We start from the raw sequence: 26,327 nt of genomic DNA, 5'->3' as shown, positions 1-26,327 counted from the left end.
CATTTGATTTAGGGCAGGAAACAAGAGGTTGGTTGGTGGTGTTGGATAGTGCGGCCTGTAGCTGTATCAACCTGAAGGATGGTGGCATAGGCAAGAAATTACTTGTTTTTACCGTACTTCAAAGTAAGCTAGGACCTTACAATTAAAAAACACCAGGGTTCTTGACCCAAAGAGTTTACTGTCTAAACATGCGACATGACAAGGGAAGATCAAACAAGAGGGAAGTAAAAGGAACGACTTTAGGCCCATAAAAGGATGTAGATGGTCAGAATCACTGTAATATTTCAGTGTCTGGCAATTGTCACCAAATGAGTGTCTGATGGTTCAGCATGTCATGTTTAACATTTGTTTTTAAAGTTCAGAAATGACTGTTCCAAGTTGTGGAAAAGAGTGGAATTTAAATAATCACATGCAACAGCATATTTGCCAAACTAACTTGATGAGCTTTCTTACTTCAATATTATTTACTGAACAGAAATTCATGTCTCATTACTTAAGTGTTCATAAAGCAGCTTTTAGTATAAAAACATTGGATCAAAATTATGCAGTCCAACTGAATGTTAAATCACACCTTGTGCAAATATGTCTTTGCTCTGACAGATATGTATATTTAACAACTGTTAGACTACTAGATTTGTTTTCAAATGTTTAGAGATTTATTAAGATGTTTATGTATGCATAACATTTTTCCTATGTCTTCTCTTTTGCCTTTTCCAGTAACATCACAATCAGTTGCTATGAGTGATTGTGGATTATTTCAGTTTCTCTGCGAAAGGATTGTTGGGACAGTAGAAAGTTAACTTAGAAGAAAGATATTTGAGTGACCTGAGGTGTATGAATATTAAGGAAGACAAAAAAAAGTTGCTTAATAGGAAAGCTGTCTTAAATGAAGAATTTAAGTTTTTGAGGTTGCATCTTGAAGCATATCACTGAATGGCCGGCATATATGGGCTACAATACTTTTACTAGCTGCTATTGCTTATGACATCACTTCTGTCAGTGATGTGCAGTTATCTACTTTACAGGAGACTTCCCCTGGCTAGACTAAAAATGGGCAAGCTGTCTGTAAAGGAAATTTTAAAATACAACTTCCCAAGACTCCTCATCTGAATTTAGTGAGTTCAATCAGAGTGGGAGTCTGAGAAGTTACATGCAACACAAATTTAATGTTGTTAAGCTGCAGTTATTCACTCAAGTTTTGCTTTGCTTTTATGAAAATGGAAACAAAGGTTTGAGAGTCAGTGAGTATGTCACCTAAAATAAAAGGTTTAACCACAGAAGCTTAACCACAGGCTGACTTGGGAGCCACCGCTGCTGTGAAGCACCGCTGCACAGTTTGGCTGCTGGCCGTGACTTCGCCTAGCTCTAACTGTCACTTGCTCTCTGAAAACATGTCTTGTGAAGTGATATAATGATGAAGGGCACTTTTATTTAAAATAATCACTCACTTAAACATAAAGCAGCAGATGTTGCAGAAGGTTTAAGATATATGAAATACAAAAATGACTTAGAGAGTGGCTGAGGAAGCTTGTGGGTTTTAAAGGAGAGCTGCCTGCACTCAAGCTGCTTGGTTGTAGGACTCTCTGACATAGTTATAGAGTGTGAGCTGCTGTGTGTTAAGTTACAGTAGTGACTTTTGGAAAAGTATCATAGAATCATAGAATATCAGGGTTGGAAGGGACCTCAGGAGGTCATCTAGTCCAACCCCCTGCTCAAAGCAGGACCAATCCCCAATTAAATCATCCCAGCCAGGGCTCTGTCAAGCCTGACCTTAAAAACATCTAAGGAAGGAGATTCTACCACCTCCCTAGGTAACGCATTCCAGTGTTTCACCACCCTCCTAGTGAAAAAGTTTTTCCTAATATCCAACCTAAACCTCCCCCACTGCAACTGCAGTACGTTCTTTGTTTACGAATTTGAACCTCCTGAGGCTACAGTCATTTCAGCATGCAGTTCAGGACCTCTGATTTTTACGTGGCACATGCGTTGGGGGAAAAAAGAGCTCTTTGCCTCTTTTGCTGAGTTACGATGTATGTAGAAGGTGTGAAAGTGGTATTTTAATGGAAGGTAGGTGTTCCAGCATATGTTACATTATACTCGAGTCCTGTCTACCCTTTTTTTCCCCCCAAAGACTTTACAACTGGAGAATTTACAGAAGTATGTCGTCACAGATAACAAGCAACTAAAACTCGATTGAGGGGAAGGAATGTTCTTCTTCACAAATTCTTACAACAGTGTGTGTGTGTGTTTTTTTTTGTTAACACAGTTGTAACTCAAATACTTAAAATTGTAGTGTGGAGTGGTGGATCTCTTTGCTAAAAATTCAGCCCAGCCTGATCTCTCACTTTGTCCCTCAGTTAAAAGCATAGAGCTTCAAAGCTACATGAAGTTCTCCAGGATAAATTTCTGGGTAGAGTATTGAAGACCAGATCTAAAATTCTTGATATTGTGTTTAAAAATGGACTGGTTAAAAAAGCTTTTCTGTCAATGCTGTCTTTTTCTACTCACTACTGTACTTCCATTGCACCTCACCTTTAAAGTCTTGGATGGCCTGGGTGGGTTCAAGACATATACAAGTCAAAAATTATGGGTTACCTGAGAACTTGTCTATTATACTTGAATTGGCAATTAGTTTGACTGGAAGACTCATGTTCTGAGTTACTAGGATTAAACTTTCTAGGACTGATGGTTGTAATTTCTCAGTTGAGATTCCACTGACTTTGCAATTAGGGATTCAGAGCCCAAGTCCTAATGAGCTTGATGATATGATATAGGAGCTAAATTAAATGGCTTTTGATTGATTTTTTTTTCCTTTGTAGTTTGTAATTTTGTAAATAAGTGCTTGATTGCTAGGATAGGCACTCTGTAATACAAAACAGAGTTAATAGATTAAGACAATTACTGCTTTTTTGTTTGCATATTTAACATAACTTAATTGATCTACACAGGAGTGTTTGGAAAACATTAAGGTTGTAACTCAAATACACAAAAGCAAGCTGACACTGGAATGACCTGTTCCCACTAATGCCACTGTTAAGATACTACAGAACACTTATGCTAAGATTAACTATTTGGAGCCCCACATAATACTGAAGCATACCAGGATGAGCTGGGCTGTATTTGCAGCCTTGTATTTGAAACTTTGCTTTTGAGTTCTAAAGTTTGGAGGCTGACAAAGCAATGCTGTAAAATGACATCCTGGGGTTCTGTATCCTCTTCTCGCTTCACAAGTAAAAACATGTTGTTTCTAACTGCAAAGTTTATAAACTCAGCCTGTGAACTCAAAAGCAAACTGTGTTCTTTCTGTTATCAATAATAAAGATTCCGTAATTGAAATGCAAAATATTGTCAGTGTGTAAGGCAGGATAAAGTAGATTCTCTCTTCCATAACTGCACTGTGAGGAAAAACAGTATTTTGTTAGGTTTCAGACTAGCGGCCGTGTTAGTCTGTATTCGCAAAAAGAAAAGGAGTACTTGTGGCACCTTAGAGACTAACCAATCTACTTGAGCATAAGCTTTCGTGAGCTACAGCTCACTTAGCAAAATTAGCTGAAAGGGCTCTACAGAGTACATTAAAATACTACTTTTTACATAGCACTATATTTATAGACTAGACCTCTGAGACTTTTTATAAACTAAACTCCATAATTAGATTGAATAAATAAATTGGATAATGGTATATTTTGCTTTAGCTGCTGAAACAGAAGGGAAGGGCCAAGAAAGTTGCCTCAGTGGTCTAATGGCAACACATTATAGATCAGGGCTGACTTCTCGCCCTTGGCCCCAGTAGCTGAATATTGTGCAGTGAATCAAACTTTGAAGGGAGTTCGCCCGTGTTGCGGGGGAAAAAGTTAAACGCCGCCACCTTAAGAGAATTACCCCAGCAGGCATCCAGTGCAGTATCTTCTCCTTAGCGCTACGGAAAGCAAATCAATCTGGTTAGAGCTAATTGGGAAACCAAACTTCAGTTCTGCACAAATTTGAGTTTTTTAAATGTTTTTTTGTCCCAAATGGGATGAAAAACCACAATTTAAAATCACAGAACTGAAACTTAGCAATTTTTTTCATTTTGGAAATACTGAAATGCAGTATTTTTAAATGAAATATGCTCCCTTGCATTTCCAGCTACCCACCTGCTTGGCTGCCTTGAAGGTGGTGACCCTGGAAGCCCTGGCAGCTGCTGACTCAAATTCATCGAGTCTGATCAGTTCAGCCACTGACTAGCTGCTGTGAGCTGCAGTGAAACTGATGATTTATTTATTTCAGTCTGCAGTTGGCAGGGTTTACAGCAGGGGTGCCCAAACTATGGCTCTTCAGAAGTTAATATGCAGCTCCTTGTATGGACACCAACTCCGGGGCTGGAGCTACAGGCGCCAACTTTCCAATGTGTCGGGGGGTGCTCTTTGAACCCCTGGCTCTGCCACAGGCCCTAACCCCACTCCACCCCTTCCTGCCCCCTCCCCTGAGCCTGCCATGCCCTCACTCCTCCTCTTCCCCCCAGAACCTCCTGCACGCCACGAAACAGCTGATCAGGATGGGTGGGTGCTGATTGGCAGGGCTGCCGGTGGGTAGGAGGCACTGCACACGTATTACTGTGGCTCTTTGGCAATGTACATTGGTAAATTCTGGCTCCTTTTCAGGCTCAGGTTGGCCACCCCTGGTTTACAGAGTTCCTGACTCCACGTTGGCCCCCTGATGGGCTGCCTTGGACCCAGGAAGCCTGGAAGTCGGGCCTTCACTAGTAGGCCTATTGGGCTGACCAAGAGCCAGGAATGGGAAGCCCTGGGAGCACTGCCTCCCAAGCTCTGGGGCTCATCCAGTGGGCTGAAGGGGAACCAGGATCCTGGGAGTGCTTGATGTGCTGCAGGCTACCAAGGGCCTTGGGAGCTGAGGTCCCCAACTTGCAGTGAGTCAGTGGATCCAGGTAGCCCGGTGGTCCCCAATTCCAAGGCACTCTGCATGGCAGGGTTGCCCTAGAACTAGGTGGATGAGCTAGGAGGAGACCAGGCAGGGTTTCATCAGAAGTCTGTCTGAATCAGTTTCCACAAAATATTTAGATTTTGATGAACCAGTGAAGTGTTATGGAAAAAATGTTTCAATTTTGCTGACCAGCTCTACTGCTGATATGAAATGAACCTCAAGTATTTGAGGGTTTTTGTCTTGAACTTTGCAGATACGACAGCTGTAATGCGCTCTGTTATTCACTACTCTAAAATCTTTTAGGATATAATGGAAGTCAAAATTAAGACAGACAACTGAAGTAGTTGAGTTCTAGTTAGTTTTAAACTAGAAATTAAAGAATGATGCTCAGTTACCATTTTTCGTTATATTTCAGTGTCTGACCAGGATGATCACTACTGATGCTTATTGATTAAAAATAGCTAATCAGCGGCTATACTGCCATGGTCGTGCTTCCTTCATGAATAAGCAGCTTGGATGAATTGCTGACATTTAATTCAACCAGTCCTTCAGTTACACTAGAAAAATTGGATTCAGAACATAGAAAAACGTGGTGCTTGCACAGAGGACTTGGAATTGAGCTGTGTATCTTTGGTGGGATAGTCAGAGGGTTAGTCACTAAGACATGGTATTGAAGCTTTGGTTGTTGCTCCTCATCTTTCATAGCAAAAGTCTGGGATTTTCTTGTGGGGGGTGCTGGGATTTTCATATGGTGCTGGATACTCATGTAACTTAAGGAACTGTAGCTTTCAAATAAACTGTTTGTGTAAGGCAAATATAACACTTCCAGTTACATTTGTTAATGTTATGGGATAAAGAATATTTCTCTCAGTAACTAGCTTTCCCTTTACTTCACAGCTTTCATCCAGTCGGATAGCATAATAGAAGTGCTACGTTTCAATGAAGGAGGCTTATTGCAGGTAAACAGTCATAAGAACATATCAGTTTAAAGTTTTAGATCACCTCTGTCTTTTATCAATTCTGTAACTTTCATCCCTTTTTCAACTTGCTAGCTGTTGTTCAATGTCTCTTGGTTTAGTGGATCTTGATTTAAGTAAATTAGGAAGTACCGCTAAAACTGTAGATTTTCTTAACTGACTTCATGAAATCTTCAACATATTTTTTCTATTGTCTTGCTGCAAGCCAATAGAAATAATTAAACTGCATTGTATGAGCAATATTATTCATTTGAATGGAACATTAGATACGGGCATCGCAAAGTCTGTGTGTACACTAGGCATAACTTTTGCTAACATTGCCCACCAATACTACCACTTTTTCAGCCCATTGGTGGTAGCAGAGTGAGTGGGAGAGGGATGAGGGGAACCATTAGTGTAGAGAGGTTTCTAGGTAGCTGGCACTGTTATCAGTCCCTGTGTCATGTGCACCTGCTCCTAGCAGGGCTTAAAACATCATTGGCTGCCAGTACCTTGTTTGTACTACCACTCCTACCTTTACTGCCACCAGTCGCGCTTAAGTGATAGTAGCTTAGGTTACTTTGCATTTGGCAGGGCTGTTTGAGTTCCTTGTTTCTTGCTCCTGCAACCTTTTGATGGTAACTGGCCTAATGTATACTGCCTTCGTGCCTGCCATTATGTCCAAAAATAACAGTAGTGCCTTGGCTTGATTCAGCTAAATTGATCAGCAATGAAATTGCTAATGTTGAGATTTAAATTGTCATTGGACTTTGGTGTTAACACCCTTGACGAACAAGGTTGTTCATGTTTCTCTAAGTTTTTGTTTCAGGCCGTCTATAGCTCATCCATTTTGAAGGTTGTCTTCACAACCATCATGGGTAGAAATCTAATCTAAGGTCTCATTTAAAAAAAATGATGAAGCACAATCTAGTGGCAAGTGATACATGTGCATAATTACATTTATACACGGGGCTCTGCCTAACGTGCAAGGCCTTGTGTGTGTGAGAAAGTTGCACTAATTTAACTTAAGGTATGATTTAAACGAAAATCAGTTTTAAATAGGTACAAACCCCCTGTGTGGATACTCTTATTTTGATTTTAGTGACTTAATTTTGTCTTGCTTAAAATGATTCTTTAATTGAGTTAAGGTAAACAGAAATAAACCTGATTTAAACTGAAATAAGTGTCCTTACAAGGGTTTGCACTAGTTTAACTAAATAAGCCAGGTTAAAATCATACCTTAAACTAAACTTGTGCAGCCTTTTTATATAGGCAAGTCCCATGTTTCTCATTTGTTGCCAGCACAGTTGGGAAGATGGTGAAATTCATGACAACTGAGAGCCCTTCGGTACTTGGTCTTATGATAGTTAATCAGCTTAAAATCCAGTAGTGCTTACGAATTGGGTGGAGATCGAGAGCAGTGTAATTCTGCATTTGACTCAATTATTTGTTTCAGGGTTTACAGAGATTGTAAACTCTACTTGTAGCTCACCTGAGCTTGTAAAAGCTATTACCTCGAAGTATACAGTAGGCACTAGGAGAGTCATGGTACTAATGTAGCGGTCAAGAGTAACATTTCTGGGTTAATGGTTATAGAATACATCACAGGGCCTGCAGATCTCAGTCATTGAGAACTGAATACTCCAGGGCTTACACCAATTAATCTCTGCCAGGAAGTTGATGGAAAATGTAACTATCATTAGTCACATTTCACATTTTAGTGATATTACAAAATGTGGTGGCAAGTCAATAATGCTTACATCTATTGTTCATCACGTATTCAGTGACTTCTCTCTCCTAGAGTTCTCTGATGCATGGAGGTCCAAGAGTCAGTTTGCTCACAATGTTAACATTTGGGGTATTTGGAGTACTCTCTAACCTGAAATTTCAGAAGTGATTCTCAGTGATCCCTTGCTCCTACTGTGACGGGTTGGATCACAGAAACCCCCTGGGAGCTGCCACCTGATGTGCCAAGACTACTTCTGCCCCTGCTTTCCTGCCCAGACAGCTTAGGACTTCAGTGCCCTGCCTGGTTTGAGCCAGACCTGCTAGCCTGCTGCAAACCCAGACCCAAGTCTGAACAACGTCCCCCAACAGCTGTAGGCTTAACTGAAAGTAGCTTACAGAAGTGTGCCTGTCTTTCAGATGCCCAACTCCCAATGGGGTCCAAACCCTAAATAAATCTGTTTTACCCTGTATACAGCTTATACAGGGTAAACTCATAAATTGTTCTCCCTCTGTAATAATGATAGAGAGAGATGCACAATTGTTTGTCCCCCCAAGTATTAATCCATACTCTGGGTTAATTAATAAGTAAAAAGTGATTTTATTAAATGCAGAAAGTAGGATTTAAGTAGTTCCAAGTAGTAACAGACAGAACAAAGTGAATTACCAAGCAGAATAAAATAAAACACGCCGGTCTAAGTCTAGTTCAGTAATAAAAACTGAATATAGATAAAATCTCACCCTTAGAGATGTTTCAATAAGTTTCTTTCACAGACTGGAGCTGGACACCTTCCTAGTCTGGACACAATCCTTTCCCCTGGTACAGCCCTTGTTTCAGCTCAGGTGGTAGCTAGGGGATTCCCCATGATGGCTCCCCCCTTGTTCTGTTCCACTCACTTATATATCTTTTGCATAAGGCGGGAATCCTTTGTCCCTCTGGGTTCCCACTCCTTCTCAGTGGAAGATGACCAGGTTAAAGATGGATTCCAGTTCAGGTGACATGATCACATGTCCTGTGAGACCCCAAGCCTTCATTCCTCCCAGCCTGACTCACAGGAAGGCCTGCCTGCAAACAGAGCCATCCACAGTCAATTGTCCTGGTTGATGGGAGCCATCAGTATTCAAACCACCATTATTGGCCCACACTTTGCATAACGACAATAAGCCCTCAGAGTTATATTTCATATTTCTAGTTTCAGATACCAGAGTGATACATTTGTACAAATAGGATGACCACACTTAGTAATTATAAGCTTTGTAATGATACCTTACAAGAGACTTTTTGTACGATGCATATTTTAGTTACATTATATTCACACTCTATGTATAGAGTGCGTCACACCTACATGCTGCCTGGTAGTTTAGTGGGAAGCAGAAATGACTTCCTTTTCCTGTTCACCAGCTGAGGCATCGTAATCAGCAGGTAGCCTTAAGGAATGGAGCAGGGTGCTTTTCTGTTCATCCAGGCCAACTTTGGTAGGAATAGAGAGGGGGTGGTGCAATTGAATCCTGCAGAAGATGTGGAAAAAAGCTAGAGAGAGCCTAGAGTGGAGGGGGGAAGTAGAGGAGGGGGGAAACCACAGATTTGTAGAGGACTGAGTTGAATATCAGTGAACAGAAAATGGGAAGACTTGTGGGGGAAAGTAGGAGCTAGTTGCTCAAGAGTCACCCTGCTAGCTGGGGTGGGAACAAGGGATCTGGAACTTATTTATATTGCAATAGTGCTTAGAGGCAGGATCTATTGTGCTAAGTACTAAGTGATCTAGAAACATAGGGAATGACAGTCCCTGCCCCAAAGAGCCTGTAATTTTAAAGGATCTCTTCAAAGTCTGGCTTGGAGGAAGCATTCTCACATGTTGCCAGTGTTCTTATTTGAGGACTTCATGGCTGTTGCAGGCCACTTCAGCAAGTCTGTGAAACCGCTTATGGGTGTCACTGCTAGCACATGGCCAGTGGTTGAACTCTCCTTAGTCCTTCTGTCAGTGGTAGTGGCATTTAATCTATGGTGTGCCACAGTGATCAGCAGTAGCTGTAGTCAGACTTAAGAATTCAGAGGAGGGAAATCTAATGGTTAAAACTATTTTCAACGTTATAGTCTACGTTGTATTTGAATGAGTAATGGGCAGCCTATGGTGAGCACCCTTTAAAATATGGAAAACCATTCATTTCCCATGTACTGTAACTTAAAAATATCATTCTAGATTTTTATCAAACTTCCCAAATTATTCCCTGGTTTTGGATTAACAGAACTTCTTTGGAGAAATTTATATGGAGGGAAGGTAAGAAATTTTCAAAATGGAAAAATCTCATAACTGTAACTATGTTATGTAGTTACATGACTTAGTTTCTGTTTCAAAATATAATAGATGACAATTGGTTGTTTTTCTTATATAAAACAATACAATTGTTACATTCTGATTAAAAATAGAACCATGCAAGAACAGCTAGTTCCTTAGCATGAGGCTGCCTCAACATAGAACACTTACCGCATCCATTATAGTATTTATAGTTTTTAATTGCTAATTAATTGCAAATTAATTTAATTGTTAAATGTATGGTCTAGTGTTTATACAACATCTAGCACAATTAGTTCTCTGTTGGTCCCTATATATTACTAACATACAAATATGTAAGGCTAAGACATTATATACAAATTTGCATGCAAAAAAAATCTCAAAATACAGTTAAGATTATTAGCGGAAATAACCTTTATACAAAATACATAATAAGATTTTTACAATGAATGCTTAGGGGTTTGGAGGTTTAAGAATGCAAATGACTAGGAAAGGTAACTAGCAAATATATATATATTCAGTTATTAAATTGGAATGTGTATATGCACCCTACAAATTCTAATACCACTAACTCTGAACCATCAGACCTGCTTATGCACTTTATCATCATATTAATCTCTTATTGTATACACCATAGTAAAAATATATATATGTACATTAGTGATTAGTGAGATGCATAATCAGGTAGCTCAGAGATAATGTTGTTGGAATGTTTAATGACAGATTTTCATATGCCACTATAGTCATGTAATGGTCTTTTCATGTATTTTCACTGTAGCACTAGCAATAGGTAAGATTGTCCAGGAACCATTTTTCATGTTTATGCACCTTTTGAGGGCAGGACGTTTGGTAATGTCTAGCCAAAGTATATGCAATCTCTGATTTCTTTTGTAAAATATTAGGAAGTTTCTTCAAACTTCTGAGAATATTAAAGTTACCTGATACAGCACTTGGGAAAATGCCAGTCAAAGTTTTTCATGCAGCCTTAACTCTGTACCCTTGTATGTGCATAATGATAGTCGTCTTATCTGATCATGTACTATTTCTGAAATATAGTATATTGTCATAGAAAAGTTATAGAAAAATATTTTTAAGGTGCATCATTTAAGTGAATGAGGCAAGTGTGTGTACAGTGAATGAGGCAAGAACTCTATTGAGTGCTTGATTCATTCTCACTGCAGCTTGCATCTAAATGAGGACATATATTTAAGCAATAGTACATGATCATGGAATTTGTGTCATGCACATGCAGATAACATTTGCAATATAGCTTTTTGTATCAAGTTTGTATTCTAGCAATCTTAATTGTAAGTTAGTAAACTTACTATGGCTTCCGTTGGTGGTTGCTGGTCCAATTTTATTCACATGCTCTGAAAGCTGACTATGTAAAACAGCAAAGGAGAAACAAATTTAATGATTTATTCTTATATTAAAAATGTACTTAGCAAGAATAATATAGAAAGGTAGAGTAAAGGCCAAAATATTTGTACAGTTCAAAGGCCAGTTCTTTTGAGTTATCATTGTACGGTATATTATCTCATGCTATTTCATTTTGATGTTTTCTTGCTGTAATAGTAAGTTATTTTTCTCCTAGTTCTGTAGTTTTTAATATGGTGATTTGTCAGTTACTCATTTCAGCTGATCCAATGCAACCCAACAGAGAAAATATATTTATCATAAGTTCAACTTGAATATCTTGTCAGAGGACAGTTGTTTTTACGGAAGCTGTAAACTCTGTAGCAGGGGTGGCCAACCTGTGGCTGCCAGTGGGTGGGAGCGGGGCGGGGATGGGACGAGACAAGACGACTGACCTGATGGGGGGCGCTGCTGACGTATTACTGTGGCTCTTTGGCAATGTACACTGGTAAATTCTGGCTCCTTCACAGGCTTTGGTTGGCCACTCCTGTTCTGTGGTGTCTACTTCTGTAATATTACACTGTACCACTGTCAGGATGTTTTTACGCATCACTATTCAAGACTGAGCATTCACCTCTCTATACATCATGCAAGTTCTCATAAATATCAAAGGTTTTTCTGGGTTACCTGGTGCTGTAGAATGAGACTCATAGCAATAACTTAAGTTGTGAATTTTAAAAAAACTTGTCTGAAAGTCAGATACCAGCATTCAGATATTTAAAATTACTGAGGTTCTGCATACAAAATCAGTTATGAAATTAAGGAACATTCTTGGGTGTCCTCTCCTTAAGGAAGTGATACATATTTCAGGGCAAGAAGCAAACTTTTATACCCTGGAGGGAATTTACTTATCCAGTAGGCAAATTACAAAAGTGCAGACTGTTGCACAATTTGCTCTTTATCATTGGTACTGAAAGGAAAACTAGTCTTGTTACTGATTTTAAGATCAAAACATGTATATACCTGGAAAATACACTCACAGTAGAACACTGCTAATTCATATTCGTTGGGAGCCCTTTAGAAATTACTGCATCTGAGATTTTGACCACCAAAAGCAAGGAAAATGTGTGCCAAAATGTAGTCTAAATACCTTTATTGTTTAAAATACTTAGTATAACTGTTTAGTTTAGTTTGTTTTTAATTGTTAGTCACCCACAGAGTATAGAAATCTAATTTACTAGTAAATAGTCTGTATCAGATTTGATAAAAGTAAAGAAGCCTTGGTGAGTGAGACACCTTGCAGCAGGTTGCTATTAAAGTGCTGCTCAGAAGTAGGGGGAGAGAGTCATTTTTTGTGTGGATTATGGTGTGAGTGTATTAAAGTATGCACTAGTATGATGTTCTGCTTGTCTTAAGGGAACGACTTAGAAGACTTAAGTGCAACAATTTAGATTGGAATATACGCTTGAATTAACGCATGGTAATTGTGTCCATGATAGGTAGGGTTTTAACTGTATTAATTTTGCAGATTTGGTCACTTCCACCTACATTCTGTATTCAAATCCTCTGGGACTGTATACAGTATTCCAAACCTGCAAGCTTTCTCAAATAGCTTCTGTTTAAAGTACCAATGAACTGCAATAGGCATGGCAACTTTCAGTTCTGGGTGAATGTTTTTGACCCCATATTTGGGTCTGAATAGCTAGAAAAATCTTTACACCAGTAGACATTTGTCATTGTAGGCTTCCTGCCTTACAGCATTCATTTCTAACCTTGATGATTCAAGACAGCAGAATTTAAAATCTAAAATTAATCTCGAGAGAGGATAATTTTTGATCTTCAAAATTTTGATAGTACTCTTTGTCACCTGGATATATTATACACTCATGGTAACAAAGGGAGACTGCCAGGAGGTGAACAACTTAACCAGTAATGAAGTTTATAGCTGTAGACTTCCTAAAATTGTTTGCTCTAAAATAGATTTTTAAAGATGTGGTGTATTATAGCTTTTGTTGGCCCTTGTTTGGGGTGACTCGCAAGTTATTCCAAACTATCGTCAATGAAAACTTCACACTACACTAACCATAATTTTCTTTCACAATAGGGACTTACCTTAAGTCTCAAGTAAACCTGTCCATGAAGATTTAGCAAGTCAAAGTCCTCAAATTGTGCAAGAGGGATGTTGGCAGTTCTGTAGCTATTCAAAAGCTGGCTAAAAAGTTTGCCAACATGTCTCCTTCTACTAAAAGGAGATATATACCTGGGAGCAAGGAAAGGGAGAAATAAACTACAATTGCTATCTGTCAACAAGCTGTGACCTTATGTTAGGCTGAATGATACTTTACCACGCCTTTTAAGAACTGTATTTTTAAAGACAAATGCAAATAAACGCTTACCTTTAACTTTCAGAATAAACTCTTTATGGCTATTGACAAATGAGCAAATTTGAAGTGTGTGCTAAGGTTTGCCCTTGTCTCCTAAGAAAGGGATTCACTATAAACTTGAGGCAATCCAGAAGAGGGTTGTGTGGGTGGGTTTTTTCCCATTTGTCTGTTTACTCACCCACTCCAAGTAAGGCAGCTATCTTCTAGGTTAGTGATCTGCTTCTCACCTTAAATGGCTGTTAGGTACTGCTGTTAATGCAGGGCATTTTAATCCTAAAGAATAAATACACCCTGTCTTCTTCTATTAAAGAAGTGGCAAGAGAACCTCAAGCTCACTCTAAGGCCAAGTTTACACTAGAGAGCTTTCAGTGGCCCAACTGTAGTGATGCAGCAGGGCCGCTGTAAGATCGCTCAGGTAGCCACTCTCTACAGTTGACACAATTAAAACACCCCCCAGTGAGCGGCAGTAGCTATGTCAGCAGGAGACGCTCTCCCACCAACATAGTGCTGTCCACACTTGTGCTTCTGTCAGTGTAACTATGTTGCTCAGGGGTGTATTTTTTCGCAATCTGAGCAACATAAGTTATATCTACAAAAATGATAGCGTAGAGAGCCTAAAACTCTTTAGTCAGTATGGATATTTTTTCTGCTATAATCGTAGGTATGCAGAATTCCTTTCAGAAGCTGGCTGTTGTAAAAGGGTGTAAGTCTTGGCTGTCAGTTGAAGGCATTGAAGGGCCAAATGGGATGGAAAGCAACAATAAAAGTAACTATGTACAGTTATGTATAATCAGGATCTTTGGTACTAGATTCATGTAAATTCTGCTTAGCACCAAAGGTAATCATAACTGCCTCAGTCCTCAGCATCTCATGGACAAAAACTAACAGGAAATATAGTGACTTTGCAGTGTGGACAGCTTGCTAAAAGAACCAAGCTGAAGAGTTGTAAAGGCTATAGTGTCTTAACCAGGAGTCTGCCACTCTTTTAATTGTGGGTGATTTGATAGCTTTAATAGAAGTATTTTACACACACTGCTACACTTTTTGATAAACCAAGACTAGTGTCTCAGTTTCATAATGTAAAACACTGAAATCCATGACATTGTGGAAATCTCTGAGGTGCTAGGATTGTGCACTCTATAAATGTCTGCATGTTTTTCACCTTTGCTCCTGAGAAATGTTTTGACAAAAACCTTTTTTTGAATCCTTTCAGAAATGGGATTTTGTCTTGTTGCATGGTAGAAATTTTTAAAAAAATTAAGTGCCCAAAAGTAAATGAGTATTGCAAAGCCAATGTCAGTAGAACAGATTGCATCAGCTGGAGTCCTCTAGTGTTTTCACTACCTCATGTGAGTTAAGTGATGAAAGAACAGGGCAAAAATGACTCATTCTCAATCCACTAGTTCAGCTAACTCACAGATTGAGGGTATTTGATTTTTATTACCTTGATCAAGATATTCATTTATGCTTTATTTAATTCTTCTGTTTGTTAACATAGAGCTAATGTGGTGGCAGAGACTGTTATCTCCCTACCAGCTTGGCAGTTGCTTTGTAAGAGCTCAACTGCAGCATAGCAAGCAGCTTTTGTACTACTGGAAACGCCTTAATAACAAATAGCAATGGATATGAAAGATCCCTAGTATATCATGACTGGGATTGAGTTTTGAATTTTAGTTTTAAAATAGTTTATGAAAATTACTGTATTGGAATTAAAACCACTTTAGATGTTTGAAGAAAATTATAAGTAGGTTTAAAAAGAAATCTAAAAAACCTGGGAAGCGGTGGTAGCTTAGGAGCTTTCTCCATCCTTTTCTACTAGCTTATCAACCAGTGGGAACAGTATATTCCAACAAATTTGTAATTTCAACCGCTTATGAGGCTTGGTTCTGACCAAGTTTTTATAGTATTGGCTGAGTCCCTCTTGGGGACAGTCACCAGATTGTGTTAATTGGACACAACCTTTGGATCCCACATGCATCCAAAACAGCTGGATCAGGGAAGAGTCCAGGCAGTGTCTTATTGTGTGAGGTACACTCCTAATAAAGTGCAGACTCCCTGTATGAAACCCTTCCTTGAGATGTGAGGCTCCACAGTCCAACTGCCTTAAGCCCTAACCAGTGTTAAACCTCCCAAACTTCCTGAGTCACTTATGCATGCTCCCCCAGAATCCCCTCTTTATAGGCATTCTGGTTTGTAGTCAGGGACATATGGCAGGTAAAGTAAAGGAACACAGGTTTTGCACAGGAGTGTCTTAAACAGGTGCACATTTTACTCTTAATACAGGAGAGTTACAGATCTATGCAAAATCATAAATACCTGAATGCAAATCTGTCTTCATGTCCTCACCACTGAGTACCTGGGTTTTGGTCAGTGTCCTTGGAGAAGCCAAAGCCTCTTTCCCCTGCCCCTACTCCTTCAACTAATGTCTAAAGTTTCTGGTAATGAAGTGGCTCTGTTTGTTTGGAGCCTGCTCTTAAAGCACGCTCTGACACTGCTTCACAAAGGTAGATTAAGTGCATTGACAGAAAATCCCCTTGTGTCATCGTAGGAAGAATCTACACTACAGTGCTACATGACACAGCTGCAGTGCCTTAGCAGTGCCTGTGGTGTAGACATACCTGTAGTCTGTGCCTGCTAGAAAAGGGAAGTTCTAATCCAGGCTGAAAGCTACAATCATAAATGCTATTAATAAAAAAAGGAATTAATACATTGACAGATATATTTCCCAAACTGTCAAGAGAAATCGGGAGTAGCCGTGTTAGTCTGTATCCACAAAAACAAAAAGGAGTCTGGTGGCACCTTAAAGACTAACAGATTTATTTGGGCATAAGCTTCATCTGAAGAAGTGGGTTTTTTAACCCACGAAAGCTTATGCCTAAATAAATCTGTTAGTCTTTAAGGTGCTGCCGGACTCCTTGTTGTTTTTAAGAGAAATCAAGCTGTTTCAGCAGCAATCATTAGCTGAGTATAGGTTTTTATATACTTTTTGTTTCCTTTTGACTATTTGTCCTTTTTATTCATTTTGTTTAGGCTTTCACTTTGGATTGCATGTAAAGGTTTTCATTGTTCAGCACTTTCTCAGACTGGGTTCTTATGTCAAAACTGACCTTCATGTAGAAGCCTAACATTTTTTTGGAATTTTATGCAGCCAAGTGCTGGTAGGAAGTCATATTATCTAAAAAGGACCAGTAGAAAGAAAATGGCAGTTAGTATAACTGACTCCTTAAGATTTGTAAATATTAGAATCATAGAATATCAGGGTTGGAAGGGACCTCAGGAGGTCATCTAGTCCAACCCCCTGCTCAAAAGCAGGACCAATCTCCAATTAAATCATCCCAGCCAGGGCTTTGTCAAGCCTGACCTTAAAAACTTCTAAGGAAGGGGATTCTACCACCTCCCTAGGTAACGCATTCCAGTGTTTCACCACCCTCCTAGTGAAAAAGTTTTTCCTAATATCCAACCTAAACCTCCCCCACTGCAACTTGAGACCATTACTCCTTGTCCTGTCCTCTTCTACCACTGAGAATAGTCTAGAACCATCCTCTCTGGAACCACCTCTCAGGTAGTTGAAAGCAGCTATCAAATCCCCCCTCATTCTTCTCTTCTGCAGACTAAACAATCCCAGTTCCCTCAGCCTCTCCTCATAAGTCATGTGTTCCAGACCCCTAATCATTTTTGTTGCCCTTCGCTGGACTCTCTCCAATTTATCCACATCCTTCTTGTAGTGTGGGGCCCAAAACTGGACACAGTACTCCAGATGAGGCCTCACCAATAGAGGGGAACGATCACGTCCCTCGATCTGCTCGCTATGCCCGTACTTATACATCCCAAAATTCCATTGGCCTTCTTGGCAACAAGGGCACACTGCTGACTCATATCCAGCTTCTCGTTCACTGTCACCCCAGGTCCTTTTCCGCAGAACTGCTGCCTAGCCATTCGGTCCCTAGTCTGTAGCTGTGCATTGGGTTCTTCCGTCCTAAGTGCAGGACCCTGCACTTATCCTTATTGAACCTCATCAGATTTCTTTTGGCCCAATCCTCCAATTTGTCTAGGTCCCTCTGTATCCTATTGCCCTCCAGCGTATCTACCACTCCTCCCAGTTTAGTATCATCCGCAAATTTGCTGAGAGTGCAATCCACACCATCCTCCAGATCGTTTATGAAGATATTGAACAAAACCGGCCCCAGGACCGACCCCTGGGGCACTCCACTTGACACCGGCTGCCAACTAGACATGGAGCCATTGATCACTACCCGTTGAGCCCGACAATCCAGCCAACTTTCTACCCACCTTATAGTGCATTCATCCAGCCCATACTTCCTTAACTTGCTGACAAGAATACTGTGGGAGACCGTGTCAAAAGCTTTGCTAAAGTCAAGAAACAATACATCCACTGCTTTCCCTTCATCCACAGAACCAGTAATCTCATCATAGAAGGCGATTAGATTAGTCAGGCATGACCTTCCCTTGGTGAATCCATGCTGACTGTTCCTGATCACTTTCCTCTCATGTAAGTGCTTCAGGATTGATTCTTTGAGGACCTGCTCCATGATTTTTCCAGGGACTGAGGTGAGGCTGACTGGCCTGTAGTTCCCAGGATCCTCCTTCTTCCCTTTTTTAAAGATTGGCACTACATTAGCCTTTTTCCAATCATCCGGGACTTCCCCCGTTCGCCACGAGTTTTCAAAGATAATGGCCAATGGCGCTGCAATCACAGCCACCAATTCCTTTAGCCCTCTCGGATGCAACTCGTCCGGCCCCATGGACTTGTGCACATCCAGCTTTTCTAAATAGTCCCTAACCACCTCTATCTCCACAGAGGGCTGGCCATTTATTCCCCATGTTGTGATGCCCAGCGCAGCAGTCTGGGAGCTGACCTTGTTCGTGAAGACAGAGGCAAAAAAAGCATTTAGTACATTAGCTTTTTCCACATCCTCTGTCGCTAGGTTGCATCCCTCATTCATTAAGGGGCCCACGCTTTCCTTGGCTTTCTTCTTGTTGCCAACATACCTGAAGAAACCCTTCTTGTTACTCTTAACATCTCTCGCTAGCTGCAGCTCCAGGTGCGATTTGGCCCTCCTGATTTCATTCCTACATGCCCGAGCAATATTTTTATACTCTTCCCTGGTCATATGTCCAACCTTCCACTTCTTGTAAGCTGAAGGATTAATGAAGGATTTTCTGATTCTGTTTAGAAAATTAAGGGTGGGATTTCCAAAAGTGCTCACCATTGGAATGGGAGCTTTACTATTGACATCAGTGGGAGCAGAGTTAACATTTGGGCATATTTGTTTTGCTGCTTAAATAATACCGGGGGTGACTCTCAGTGTAGTCTATGCTAGAAGCGCTACAGTGGCACAGCTGCGCCAATAAATAATAAACCCATCTCTGCGAGAGGCAGTAGCTATGTCAGTAGGAGAGCTTCTCCTGCTGACATGGTGCTGTCCACACTGGCAACTAGGTCATCGTAATTTATGTCACTCATAGGGGTGGCTTATTCACACCCTTGAGTGACATAAATTATACTGACATGTGGTAGTGTGTACAAACCCTTAGTTGCAAGAATTTTGATTTTAAAAGTCCAATTGGGCTGACATGCTTTATGGCATTTATTTCATTTGTAGTTGTCTCCACATGTTTTCCATCCTAGATACTAGGAAGATATTCACTGGTGAATGAAAGGAAGTTTGTAGTCCTTTAAATAAAATTTCTGACTTCTCTAGATCAGCTGAATATTGAAGGAAAAAATTAGCAGATTTATATTCTGAGTTCTTATCTGATTTTTTTTTGTATTCTCTACTAATAGAAACAGGTTTTTTTAATGCTTAATTAGACTTAATTTGGCAGGGAATATTATAGGGACATCTGTGAGTAATTAAGACAATGTTTTTGTTTTGAATACGGCAGTTCACCTTCCTCCCACCCATCCCATCCCCCAATTTTGCAAAGGTTGTCTTTAGATTCTTGTACTGCACTAATCACCATAGTAGGGTGCCTACAGTGACACTTTTAAATAGCTTTTCTTTCCTTTCCTCAAGTTGCTACTCTTCTCAACCTCACTCACAGGGACCTTATGTTTCTAGGGAAGAAAGACTCCATGAACTAGATATTATGGGATTTGTAATCTTGAGGGTGGGAGGTAATTACAGAATCAAATGCTTTATGCTTAATTCAGCACTGCAAAAGTGAGCGCCCCAATCTGAGATAGAAAAGTTTAAAAATAAAGCCGACATTGCTTTTTTTTTAGAATTCAGGGCCATGTTAGGAAGTTCCTATTTCTGATTAGAAATGTGAATTTCTGAATCATTCTGTTTACCAGGGTAAGTAATATTTTATCTATCAGTTTCAGATATTTCAAGGTGCAAATCATGCATTTTTATTTTTGAGATGTGTACTGCTAGGGCAGAAATCTGTTTGGGGAGCTCACACACATGTGCATGGAAAGTTCAGGTTCATTAGTACTTATACCAGTAAGACAGGATGAAATATTCTGAGAACTGGTGCATTGAAATAAAAGGCTCCTTTTGAGAGCTGCAAGTGCTCAGCAGTTATGATAATCAGGTCACTTTTATTTAGATGCCTAAAAGTAGGTACTAGTGTTAGAAAAATTCAGCTGTGGACCACAGGATTATTTAATATTATTGCCACTATCCTACCACTTTTCCAGAGACATCTTGTTGAAAAAGTCCAACGCTTGGAGTCAACCAGAGAGTTGAATATGCATCCTCTTGAATGTTGGGTTATTTTGAAACATGAAACCTACATCAGGGACTCAAAACAGATGCCCTTTTATTAAATTACCCTATTGTGATATTGTGAAAATATTTTCCATTAGTTTAAAAAAAACTTGCAAAAGTTTCCTGACGGAGGGAGCATTTTGCCTCGGATATTGGTGTTAGGGGTCTCTACTACTTACTTGCTCTCCAGTGTTCTAGAGACATTCAAGTGAAGAAGTGTCAAAATGGCTTCTACGGTGATTTGTTCTCAAGACAGTGTGATAAAGCACGTGAATATTTTAAGTCTCAGCTCTTGAGCTCTTCCAGAAAGCGTAAGCATTGCAAGTGCCATTTCAATGAAGTTTTACAAAGTTCCTTTATAAATGCCGTGACTACCATTGCAATGGGCTCATGAGGCCAGAAATAGTATGCTTATGGTACTCGCAAGCTGTACAGATCATACCTGTAAAACCTATAATTTTCTGAGGCCTCAGTTATTTCTTCTTCTTATGGACACAAGCTTGCAGTCCCCCTGAATACATCATTTGAAGCTTACTGGAAATCAAGCGCTGCCAAAAGAGCCTGTTACTCATACAATCACCACTGAAGAAACAAAGGTTTCAGTAAATAATCTGTTTAGCTGTTTTGGAGTTATATTAGCATGAAGGGGAGAGACTTCATTTTTTAAAAGCAAAAACCAGAGGAAACTTTCAGACAAGTCTTAAGATTCTAGTGCCCTTTAACTAGATATAAAGCCAGGAACTCTGGAGACTTGCAGCTATGGTTCCAACACCAACCTTAACTCTACCCCATAATCCAGCCACTCGCTAGCTTTAGGCCAGACACCCCCTTACTTTGCCCACCTTTCTTTGTCCAGTCTACAGTCCCACTATGAGCCAGAGACTAACATTTTACAGCTTGAGATCTGAGTACTTATTCACCTCCATATGGGGTGCTTAGTGTGACTAGATAGCAAGCGTGAAAAATCAGGACAGGGGTGAGGGGTAATATGTCCCTATATATGAAAAAGCCCTGAATATCGGGACTATCCCTATAAAATTGGGACATCTGGTCACCCTAGGTGTGCTCCAGTTTACCAATATGTAAGCTGGAAACCTCACTAGTCTTTCCTCATATATCCTCTTGATAACAGCTGGAAGACACCTTCCATATGCATTTCAGAGAACCAGCTCTGTTCTATTCACTCTACCAATACTGCCAGCCTGTGTAAAAAAGGCAAGGACTTCCCATCCCCTCAAAAAACAGATAGGGGAGCAAGTATACATGTAGGCCCTGCTTGGCAGCTTCCCAGTGCCTTGAACACTTCACTGCTAACTCTTACTTCCCCACCCCTAATAGGTCACTTTCAGTGATGATGTAAACTGATGCTTCACCTACTCCTCTTCCCTTCAATCTGGGTCCTGCATATTGCTGATGGCTATCTCCAGCACTGGGCCTGAATACAAGGATTGATACTTAGCCTGATTTGGAGTTCACCTGACCACCTGTACCTATATAGGATGAAAGGATGGATTTAGGTTAAGTTCAACTGAAGTCCATGTTGTTGCAATTCGTATATTACTCTTGGGGGAATTCTGTGCCAAGAATTATGCGCACAATATTTTAAATTTCTGCATATTTTATTTGTCAAAATAACACATTATAATCACACCAGTTTCAATTAGTTTTGGTAATTTATTTCAAAATACCTGTCAGCAAGTATGTTTGAAACAATACAGATGATAAAGATTCAGGACATTTTTTTTTGACAAATAGACTCCTTATTAGGCATATTACTCAGTTCTCTATTAATAATTAATTTAAACTACAATACAGAACTATATTTCCTGCACCCCTCAGAAGCAGTGCAAAGGCTTGGGAGAGTTGGGTAATGGAAGAGCTGAGGGAGAGGGAAGTAATTGTTGGGAAGGAGTCTGGGTGTGAGCTTGGAGGGTTGTTGAGTATGGGTGGGAAAAGAATGGAACAGGTTTTTTTGGGCATGGAGGTGGGGAGGGATTGTTAGGGATCTTCCGCCATGCAACCCTGACTGACCTCTGGTCTCTCCAATTCAGTCAGACACATCTGGCCCTTTCCCCCATGTATATCTGCACCCCCTCCCCCCATCCATATTGTCTGTGCCCGCACTCAGCCACCCCCATTCCCCCATGTGGCCCTGCACCGCCTGTCCCCAAGTGTCTGTGTGCCCGCTCAGCCAGCCCCATTCCCTCATGTGGCCCTGTATCCTCTCTCCAATCCCCCTGTGGCCCTGCACCTGCATTCCCATTCAGCCCCTACCCCAGTCTGTTCACCACTAGCTCTTATGAACCCTGTCTGTGACCCCTCCAACAGCCCCATGTTCCCTTTTCTGTCTGTCTCCACATATCCCCTGTCTCCTGACCTGGACCGACAGCCGGTGTGAAGAAGGCACTGCAGCCTCTTTCTCTTCCCTATGATGGCTGGGGATCAGCTGCTCTGTTCTAGTGCCACAGTGCCCTCTGGTGTGCAAAACTTTTCGGCAGAAGTTATTTTCTGCCGGGGGTGGGAGGAAGGAGAATATGCATGGCACATTAATTATGTGTGTACACAGTGGCATAAAATTTCCCCAGGAGTAATATTTGCACAAGAGTACATTTAAATGTGATAAGGCAACTGGTGAAAGTCTCTAGCTTGAAGATGGATGATGGGCGGAGGCCTGGGGCTGATTTATGATTGATGTTAGAAACTAAATTTGCAATTAAGTTTCTAGCATTCTGAAGCAATAACATTCTCTCTCAAAAGATAGTATCATCTCAAGTTTTATTAGACATAAAATGTCATCTCTACTGTTTAACAGCTTCCAGTGTCCATTAAGTAAGCGACCATTACAACCAAACCCCACTTGGTTTATCTTTATCAGATAAATAATTTTCTCCTCATTTCACCTAGACGTAAGAATTCATTTCCCACTAAATTACTTTTGTGTTTGGGAGGCATAGCTGCTAAAAGTAAAGATGAACACATCTTGGAATTGTTGACAACTAAAACTATTGTGGAGTAAAACTTTTTTGTATTTGTCTAGATGGTTAGCTCAAAAGGCAGAGTTTGAAGTTATCTTGGAGTAAACCAGTATCCCATTAATTGACAAACAGTTAATATTAGTTTGTGCAAAAAATGCTTATCATTAGGTGGTCGTTATGATAAAACTACTGCCACAGAAGACTGGTTAAAAGGAGCCTTTTATTTCTAAGTGAAAGAAGAGATCTACGTCCAGAAATGACATGGTCAGGTTTGCTAAATGGCATTCATTTACTGTGTAACTTCTAGAAGCTTACATACATCTCATTATTTTTAACTTTGACCAGGTGCAAACTTCATCCTGGACAGTGCTAACTGTGCCATTGTAACTTTGCATTTTATAATTACCTTTTCTCCTGCGTAGGTGAGATTTCACAAATGTTTCCTTTAAATTTTTTATGCTAATGATATGCTCTCATTGATGAATCTCTTTCAGGAAAGAGGGATATATTTTGTATGTATAGTAAAAATGTGTGGGATAGGGAACAATATTTCTTGCAACTCAGCACTGTCCCTTCCCTTTAAAGTCTGGATTGGGAAGGAATAACTGATACAGAGTTTTAGTACTTGGCAGTCATGCTGACAGCTGGTGGAGAGGTGGACCCAGTCAGACAGGAAAAAGAGCATGCCAAGCTCCAACACAGAACACCCACAAATTTATTTGACGCTGGAAGAAAAAATTTGCCCAAAAAGAGAGTATGTAATTGAAAAGATTCGTGTTATGCATCTGTATATATTATGGATTTTGCAGGACTACACAGATTACTAATCAGTTTTATGAAATGTCAATTATAGAAGCTGCTACATCAGATTTACATTTGCTTTAGTTGTGCAATGATTTAGTTATGCTCATGAGCTGTTCACGTTGACTTGGTATCATTTTACCCTAGTTCACCTTGATTTCAAAACAATCATTGAGATTTGAGTCTCATTTTACATGTATTACATTTAACCCAGGCAGTCAAAAGAACACTTTTCTGTATAAATGTCAATCTTAGTGATCTTTGGTTTTGCTTCCTGTTTACAATTTTAATATATTGAGAATCTGTTCAGTGTTCTGTTCAGTGATATACAAAGTTTATGATCTGTTTTAGTGTATGAAGCATCATAATCTTTTAAATTTAGTTTTAAAGCCTAAGATAAGAAATTTGTGTGTATATATAAGACATTTAATTACAAGTGGAGTAGAAGACATAACTTATGGCAGTAGCTACAGAAGTACTTATTATTCAGTAGTTCAAATAAGTTGAAGGAACATCTCCATTTATTCCTCTATGTTCAGAAGTTTAATTCTAGCCAACATTGGCTCCTGGCTGCAAATTGGTCTAAAAGATCTTGGTTCAAGACTGACATCAGGTTTCTTGTTTAAGTTTGGAAATTGGCTCACTTAAGATTATATTATCTGCTGAAGAATAAAGGCATCATAAAACTTGCTCCTATTAGTTATGTGACAGCTAGGGCTGGTTGGCAAGGATGGGATAGTTTTGGGTAAGTCTTTCTCAGCAGTCTTGTTACTGGACCTAACCCTGCCAGATGTCATCATCCAGTGGCATCATTCAGAGGTTTTGTCAAGTTTTTACTAAGCCACCATATGACTCAGTTCAGAGGCAGTACCATCTAGTGATCAGAACAAGGGATTGAAAGTGAAGATTCTTCTTTTAGTAGTGTCCCTATGGGTGCTTTACTTTAGATGAATCTGTGTCCCTGCACCTTTAATCAGAGAATTTAGGTAGCAGTGTCCATTCCGCCTGCACAGGCACTCTACCTCTCTCGTGGTCTCCCTCGAGGCTATCTTGGGCTGTGCGGGTGAACCACACTCCAATTCTTCTCACCTTCCCTTGTCCTGAGACAGCAGTTTGCTTACTTACCTCTCTTTATACTTGATAGTGTTTACTTTATAGTTCTTCTTAGAGTTTCTGATCCTTTTGTAGTACCTCTAAAGTAGTGGCTGTCAACCTTTCCAAATTACTGTACCCCTTTCAGGAGTCTGATTTGTTTTGTGTACCCCCAGGTTTCACCTCAGTTTAAAAACCACTTGCTTACACAATCAGACATAAAAATACAGAAGTCTCGCAGCACACTGTTATAGAAAAATTGCATACTTTCTCATTTTTACCATATAATTATAAAATAAATATATACCTCTCCAACACATCATCAGTGATCTACAACCCATCCTGGACAACGATCCCTCACTTTCACAGGCCTTGGGAGGCAGACCAGTCTTCACCCACAGACAACCCACCAACATAAAGCATATTCTCACCAGCCAACGACACACGGCACAATAGTAACTCTAACTCAGGAACCACTCCATGCAACAAACCTCGATGCCAACTCTGCCCACATATCTATACCACCGACACTGTCACAGGACCTAACCAGATCAGCCACACCATCACCGGTTCATTCACCTGCACGTCCACCAATGTAATATACGCCATCATGTGCCAGTAATGTCCCTCTGCTATGTACATCGGCCAAACTGGACTCTCCCTACATAAAAGGATAAATGGACACAAATCAGATATTAGGAATGGGCTTTTCCTGTGTATCTGGCTAGTGCATCAGAGTTCAAAGTGCAGTCCAGAACGGTCACAATGGAGCACTCTAGGATAGCTCCTGGAAGCCAATACCATCGATTTGCATCCGCACTACTCCAAATTCGACCCAGCAAGGTCGATTTTAGCGCTACTCTCCTCATCGGGGAGGAGTACAGAAGTTGATTTTAAGAGCCCTTTAGGTCGATGGAATGGGGTTGGTTGTGTGGATGCAGTCATTTTTAAGTCGACCTAATGTGACTAAATTCGACCTAACCCCGTAATGTAGACCAGGCCTGTGATGCTGCAGTTACCTTTGGCCAGCCAAGAGCACCATCTGTACTCCTTCAGCTTCAGCACGGAACTGTCTGACTCTGTAGCT

The 26,327-nt window shown here is 40.2% G+C and overlaps 1 protein-coding gene across 4 annotated transcripts in view; it reads left to right on the top strand.

The window, feature by feature from the left end:
* Nucleotides 1–26,327, top strand: part of TMEM131 (transmembrane protein 131) — a 202,589-nt gene that overhangs the window by 22,034 nt on the left and 154,228 nt on the right. For all 4 annotated transcript variants that reach the window (XR_012159916.1, XM_073352822.2, XM_073352811.2 and 1 more), the window contains exon 2: nt 5,818–5,879. Coding sequence is in view for 3 of the 4 variants with exons in the window: in XM_073352822.2 (XP_073208923.1) it covers nt 5,818–5,879 (62 nt within the window). In the remaining variant the exon portion in view is untranslated. The remainder of the gene's footprint in view (nt 1–5,817; nt 5,880–26,327) is intronic.

Source organism: Lepidochelys kempii, chromosome 1 (assembly GCF_965140285.1).
Source record: "Lepidochelys kempii isolate rLepKem1 chromosome 1, rLepKem1.hap1, whole genome shotgun sequence".
NCBI classification, from domain to species: Eukaryota; Metazoa; Chordata; order Testudines; family Cheloniidae; genus Lepidochelys; species Lepidochelys kempii.
This window is presented reverse-complemented; position numbering and strand designations above follow the sequence as displayed.